This window comes from Pseudophryne corroboree, chromosome 1 (assembly GCF_028390025.1).
Source record: "Pseudophryne corroboree isolate aPseCor3 chromosome 1, aPseCor3.hap2, whole genome shotgun sequence".
In the NCBI taxonomy this organism is placed as follows: Eukaryota; Metazoa; Chordata; class Amphibia; order Anura; family Myobatrachidae; genus Pseudophryne; species Pseudophryne corroboree.
The window spans coordinates 390,099,371-390,107,483 of record NC_086444.1 but is presented as its reverse complement, the minus strand read 5'-3'; the positions used below and the strand labels follow the sequence as shown (position 1 = coordinate 390,107,483).

The 8,113-nt window shown below is 45.2% G+C and overlaps 1 protein-coding gene across 1 annotated transcript; it reads left to right on the top strand.

Annotated features, from left to right (window-relative positions):
• Positions 1-2,606: 2,606 nt before the first annotated feature.
• LOC134951436 (uncharacterized) lies at positions 2,607-6,719 on the top strand. Its single transcript, XM_063938659.1, is given in 1 exon segment — positions 2,607-6,719. A coding segment is annotated over 1 exon segment (4,113 nt).
• Positions 6,720-8,113: the final 1,394 nt, after the last annotated feature.

The window sequence follows — 8,113 nt, the reverse complement described above, 5'->3', positions numbered from 1 at the left end:
AGAACAATATTACGCTTCTTTACAGGCGGACTACAGGTGCCAGCGGGCCCATTAGGTCCGGCCATGCTGGCACTTGTGGTTCTCCAAGTGCCAGCATGCTGGGACAGCCTTGCTGGCACCTGTCGGCCACCTGTAAAGAACAATATTATGCTTCTTTACAGGTGGACTACAGGTGCCAGCGGGCCCATTAGGTCCGGCCATGCTGGCACTTGTGGTTCTCCAAGTGCCAGCATGCTGGGACAGCCTTGCTGGCACCTGTCTGCCACCTGTAAAGAACAATATTACGCTTCTTTACAGGCGGACTACAGGTGCCAGCGGGCCCATTAGGTCCGGCCATGCTGGCACTTGTGGTTCTCTAAGTGCCAGCATGCTGGAACAGGCTTGCTGACACCTGTCGCCCACCTGTAAAGAACAATATTACGCTTCTTTACAGGCGGACCACAGGTGCCAGCGGGCTCATTAGGTCCGGGCATGCTGGCACTTGTGGTTCTCCAAGTGCCAGCATGCTGGGACTGGCTTGCTGGGATCTGTAGCCCACCAGTAAAGAACAATTTACCAATGAACCCCGCACCCACCGCCACCAGGGGTGCGGGGCATAGCTCCGGCCTATCAGCCCAGTGCTAGTTATTGCTCGGGAGGGGGACCCCATGTTTATTTTATGGAGTCCCCACTTCCCAGGAATTCCAACCCTGGGCTGACTAGCTTGGGGGGGGTTGATTAATGCTATGGCAGGGGGACCCCATACCGAGTGTCCCCTGCTATGGTATTACCCCTCCCTGGCTGGCTCTGCCTGGTGCTGGTTTCAGGAGTCAAGGGGGGCCCACGCTTTTTAAAAATTCCCTTCTCCTCTATGGGGGGGGAGGTTACCTGCTTGTGCCTCCCCAGCCACTCGCTTCACCTCACCCCACTGCTCAGCAGCAACCTCCTCCACTATCTCTGCTGCCGCCACACGCAAAACCCAAGCACCCAAACCCGCAGCACGGGACACACCCGCACCACCCACCCAGACCCAACACACGCAGCCTCCACTTACTCCCCTCCCCACCTCTCACCTCTAACATGAAGCAGGAAACGCCACCCTCAAATACCTGCGCTGCCGGACTCCAACACCCTCCCTCTACAGCAACCTCCTCCACTCTCTCTGCAGCCGCCACACGCAAACCCCAGGCACCCCCAACACCAACACACCACACCCACACTACCCTCATCACCCTACACACCTCCCACCTGCAGCTTCTCATCACCCGCAGCACAGGACCAGCCCGCAACCCCCACCCCACTGCCAACACACCTACCCTCCCCTAAACCCCCTCCCCAGCTCAAACCTCCAGCCCCTGTACGGGAGCAGCCCACACACCCAACATCCAGCCTCCTCTAACCCCCCTCCACACCTCCCACCTCTCACACACACCACCCACCACATCCATCCTCCACTAACCCCCCTCCCCAGCTTCCACCTCCAGCCTGTCATAACCCACAGCACGGGGGCAACATGCACGCCCCAAATCCACCCACTCACCACATACTGCCTCTGCTACCCACCCTCCCCAGCTCCCACCTCTATCCTCTCATAACCCAGCCCAAGAGGCCCCACCGCACCCCACAACCCCAAACCACCTCATCCACCCTCTCATCTGCTGCAGCATGCAAACAGCCTGCACCCCCCACACCTAGCCAGAATATGGAGCCTACAATAACCCCCCTCCCCACCTGCCCACTCTCACACACACACCCTACACCAATTTACCACATCCAGCCTACAATAAGCACCCTCCCCAGCTACCTCCTACTGCCTCTCAACAGCCCCAGTACGGGAGCCACCCGCACCTCAAACCACCACACCCACGCTGTCTATGACCAACACACTTTAACCACTTTTTAACACACACATCCTACAAAATCCTTGCCTTTGCAAACCACAGGTAACACAATTTTCAAACACTATCCTCTACAATATACCCTCTTCCCTAACAACAGTCTACTGTCCACCCTTGCTACACTGCATGGAACTAACATATTATGTACACTACACTAGATTGCTATGAATTTGGATGAGGATCCCGTCTTACGAAAAAAACGCAAAAACAAAGAGCGCCAAGCAAGATGGCGAGCCAAACAAAGCCAAGCCTCGCAAGCCACATTTTCAGCAACAACGCCACTACCTCCCCAAACACATAATATCCAAAACATCCAACAAGCAACAACGCACACAAAAGCCAAAGCTGCATCTCAAGCCAGACTCCTAAAACAGACATTGGAGACAACCAAACTAAAAAAAAACAAAACATGCAGACTCTCAACGCATTCGCCGTCACAACCAAACATATACACAGGGTCAGTCACGGAGAACTAAAGATGCACTCAATCACAAACGTAGACTCCAAGAAGAAACACTGGAACAATCCACAGTACGCCGCAATGCACATGCTAATTCTCAGCGGCGGAGCCTTGCTACCCAATCTGAAAGCAAAACTAAAGCAAGACGTTTAGCAGATGCACAACACCAGCTCACAATTCGAAAGCAAAACACACACATTCTACATAATGTGGACATACCTTTACAAGACCAGCAAGTCAGCACACACACTTGCGGACCATTCAACATCATGTGCCAGTTCTGTGGATCTCGGAATTTTCTAGCAGAGCGTCCATCCGATTTTAAATTCACAAGCTGCTGCCGCAAAGGCAAACTTCAGTTGCCAAAACCACAAGACATAAATGGAGTGCATTTACACTATCCACAGTTTCTATGCAACTTACTATCGGACACAACTGACCCCAACCACAATCATTTCCGTGACAATATCCGATCTTATAACAGTGCTGTTTCCTTTGCATCAATGGGAGCAAAAATTGTTAGTTTACAAGGAAAAGGCCCTTACGTGTTCAAAGTACACGGCCAGACATATCATCGCACTTCCCACCTACAGCCTGTTAATAATCATACACCCCAATTCGCACAACTATACGTTATGGACAGCACACAAGCAGCCAACTTTCGGGAGGAACATGTCGCCAATGATGACTGTCGGCCCAACATCATGGACACCATTGACCGTTTTTTTCGCACACACAATCGCCTTGCTCATAGCTATCAGCTTATTCGGAACATTCATAAACAACAAGTCCAACTTGCTGCTGAAACAGGACAACAGGTTCCAGTCGTTAGCATGGCCCTCAGACGGGATCGCCACTCGGATTACAGACGATACAACAAACCCACATCCAACGAAGTTGCAATGATCTTTGTCAACGAAGATGGAGAACCACCATTCCATTGCGACATCAGAATATATACAATAAATCCTGATGATCCAAACCAACCATTTATTAACCTTAACATTCTAAGCCCAAACATGGATCCTATGACATATGCTCTTCTTTTCCCTTATGGCGAACCTGGCTGGCAACCTAATTGGCACTGTGCTTCTTATAATGGAGCACAACTCAATCCAAAACGCACCTATGTTACCATGTTGCAGTACAAAGCCGCCTTAACAGCCAATAGAGATGAATTCAGCCCCATAATGTATGCAGGAAAATTAACACAACAGTGGTTAGTCGATTCCTATCTGCAGGTAGAGGCTAATCGATTAAACTACATTCGACACAATCAAAAACGCTTAAGAGCAGAACAGTATCAGGGACTAGCTGACCACGTTGCAAACATGGCAGACCATAATCACATTGCCGCTGGGGTTCCCATCATTCTACCATCTACCTTTGAAGGTTCACCAAGACATATGCGCGAACGTTGCTGTGACGCCATGTCCATTTTTGCAAAATGGGGAGCTCCAGATGTTTTTGTTACTTTCACCGCTAATCCAACTTGGCCCGAAATAATTGACAACTTAAGGCCAGGCGAACACACTTCAGATAGACCTGACTTAGTTGCACGCGTGTTCAAAATTAAACTCGATGCACTCATTGATGACCTAACCAAACATAGCCTTTTTGGACAGGCACAAGACTTTGTCTATACCATTGAGTTTCAGAAAAGAGGCCTTCCACACGCTCACATACTGCTTGCACTGAGAGCAGAGGACAAATTTACCACTGCTGAAAAAATTGATAAAATTGTTTCTGCAGAAATACCCCATGTGGGACATCTACTTTTGCGGCAAATCATAACCCGCTGTATGCTACATGGTCCATGCGGCACAAACTATCCACGCGCACCCTGTATGCAAAATGGCAAATGTACCAAGCAATTCCCAAAAGAATTTAATGACAACACCCTCATACACCGTAATACATATCCTGTATACCGACGTCGCCCTACAGAAACAGTAGAGGTTCGAGGCGTACTTATGTCCAATCAAAATGTGGTACCATACAATCCATACTTAGCCCTAAAGTACAACGCACACATAAACGTGGAAGTGTGCACTTCACTGTACGCTATCAAGTACATCTACAAGTACATTTTTAAGGGCTTTGATTGTGCAAATGTGGTCATAACACCAAATGGTCAACCAGAGCAACAATACAATGAAATACAAAATTTCATTGACTGCCGCTATGTAAGCCCTCCAGAAGCTATTTGGAGATTAAGAGAATATGTAATGCACGATCGCTCACACGCTGTAATAAGACTTCCCGTACATCTACCTCACCAGCAAACAATCATCTTTGAACAAGGTCATGAGGAAGAAGCCCTCCTTGCAGCCCGAACAGGCAGAACAAAACTAGAATCTTGGTTTGCACTAAATGAACATGATCCACATGCACACCAATGGCTGTACACAGAAATTCCACATTACTACGTTTATACACGTGGTAATTGGGAAAAAAGACAACGAGGAGGTGATAACATTGTTGCCAGAATGTACACTGTCAATGTGAAAAATGAAGAACGCTTCTACCTACGCATTTTACTTCTACATGTTCCCGGTGCAATCAGTTTCCAGGCATTGCGCACAGTCAATAATGTTGTCTGTGAAACCTTTAAAGCAGCAGCTTTTGCACAAGGACTACTTGCATCCGATGACGAATGGCATCACTGTTTAACCGATGGAGCCACTTACCTTATGGCTAAACAGTTAAGGGAAATGTTCGCATACATCTGCTGCTTTTGTCAGCCTGCTCAACCACTCAAATTGTGGGAAAATCACATAATTGATCTGACTGTTGACTTAATGCAACACAATTCTGAAAACATTGCCCAAAACAACGCACTATATGACATCAACACAATCCTTCAACAACATGGATTATCCTGTTCTGTGCTTGGCTTGCCAACTCCTACGGGAAATGCACCAGCACAACAAAAATATAATCTCATTGAGGAAGCACACGAAGCAAAGAAACTCATAGCAATGCTCAACAACCAGCAGTTACATGCATTCAACACAATTATCATAGCAGCGGATAACAGCCATGTTACCAACCATTGTTTTTAATTGGATGGGCCCGGGGGCTCAGGTAAAACATTCCTGTACACCACACTCATAGCATACATACGAGGAAAGGGACAAATTGTATTGCCATTTGCAACCACTGGCATTGCAGCTACCTTACTCAAAGGAGGACGCACTGTTCACAGTGGCTTTAAACTTCCTGTCCCACTTCTTGATACCTCTGTTTCTTCACTACGTCTAACTTCACCAGAAGCTGATGTATTACGTAAATCAACCCTCATCATAATTGACGAAATTACTATGCTTCCAAAACATGGACTACGCTGTATTGACACACTCCTGCGTGACATCATGAACATCAACACACCATTTGGAAACAAAATCATCGTTTTGGGCGGAGATTTTCGACAAACACTTCCTGTTGTTGCCCGAGGAACCCAAACCGATATTCTAGAATGCTGCATTAAAGCAAGTCACCTGTGGAAACATTTCACTCATCTCACTCTTACTACCAACATGCGCACCGAAGGACAAGTTGAACACAATAAATGGCTTCTACAAGTTGGTATGGGAACTCTGCCACCAATATCCAATTTCACCGACAATACCACCATTCTAATACCACAACATATGGTCACAACAGACGATCTAATAGAAACCATTTTTAAAAATGCAAGCCAGATGTCGGAGGAGGACCTAGCAAAACGAGTCATTATTGCACCCACAAACGCTCACACTCTCGACATTAACCGCAAGATTATTGATTTACTAGGAGAACATGGCACCATTTATTACAGTGCAGATTCTGTTGTCACTGAAGATCCAAACGATACTTTAAACTTACCCATTGAATTTCTCCACAGCCAAACACCTTCAGGAATGCCTCCACATGTTCTGCTCTTAAAAAAAGGCGTTATTATAATGCTTTTACGCAACCTTAACCCACTGAAGGGATTATGTAACGGAACACGCCTAATTGTCGAAGAACTAGAACATCACTTCATAACGTGCAGAATTCTATCAGAGTGCAACAGAGGCGACGTTGTATTTATTCCACGAATTGATTTAGCTGCCAATGATACAACATTACCATTTATCCTACACCGTAGGCAGTTTCCCGTCATTCCCGCATACGCAATCACCATAAAGAAATCTCAAGGACAAACTTTTGATCACGTTGGCATTCTTCTTCAAACAACAGTTTTCTCACATGGACAACTGTATGTTGCATTATCACGCTCTCGCAACCAACATCACGTCAAACTACACATTACACCAACAGACCAACAAGGACAGCTCCTGGGTGACGACCGTCACTTTACCAAAAATGTTGTTTTCAATCAAGTGTTTCAAATGTAAAACATGCCTTCACATACTTTACCGACTCAAAGCGTTTTCATTTACATTTCATTCCCATCCTAATTCTCTACATCGTACCCTACACACACTCACAACCCCCTACACACCATTCACCATCACATTTCCCTTTTGCCAAACAACATTTAACCAACATCAATACCAACAGTCCACCACAATACATTTGACAACTACTATTCTATACTCCTTAACATTTATATAGGGGTTACGGGGGCGTAGCCCCTTTCGACGGTGTGAAGAGCGCCCGCAGGGCGCGATGAATCGCCTAGTAATGATAATAATAATAATAATAATAATAATAAAATACACCCATCACTTACATATAAAAGATGAGCAGCCAGTCCAAGACACTTCTAATTACCAATGGGATATTTTTGTACCAATGAGGGTATTAAGGTGTTTGCAAAGTCCAGCAGTTCAAAAAAAATTACTTTGCAATTTAGATGTATGTTGACTATTATTATTTATTTATTATTTATTATTATTATTATTATTTTATTTATTAACACTTTCTAATACACTGCAACATATTCCACTGTGCTGAACAGCAGTAATAGAACAAAATTGGGAAATAACAGACAGACATAAAGGTACAGATGTGTTCACTTACATCTAACCTAGCCTCCCTGCATGGCGTGACTCGGTATCGACAGCATCTTTACATGTGACTTTTTTCATAAAAATACATCTTATTTTGCAAATAGGACACACAAGCAGCTCATGCTGATTAAAATGATACATTGCATGCTTACATTTTGTGTGCGACTGTGGGTGTATCTGCAAAGAGAATATATGCATGCCGAATATAATATTTTGTTAAGAGTCTACTTGTGTTGGCAAAAAAAGATGGCCTATGCTAACTGAGATGCACAAGATCTGTCAGCTAACTCACTCCAGGCATCTCCTGCTAAGTGGTGTATTGAGGGAAGATGTGTGAGGACACATCTGTATTAAAGCTCTGCTTGCAAGCATACCGTGTAAGCAAATTTTACCATAAGTAAATATTCTGCCAAATTTCTTTCTTTTTAGCCATTTGTTTGCAGATGGTAACCTGATGACAGTTTCAATTTTGTTTTTAAAATTGTGCAATAAGTTTGTACACATTCTTAAAAACAAATGAGCTACAGTATCTACTTACTGTAGTAAGAGGTACTGCATGTGCCATTTTTAAGTATCTGTCCACAAATGCCAATATTAGCTTAGACAGTCTCTAACAAATAAGCAGAACAAAACTTTGGTCCTTTAAACTTCCTGATGACAGGCGTTTTCAAATCCACCCAAATTGGTTCAATACATACTGTACGATAAAAAGAAAAAGAAACTGATAGTGTAGTACGTTCATATAAAGTTCTTATGGGGGGGAGTATAGTAGGATC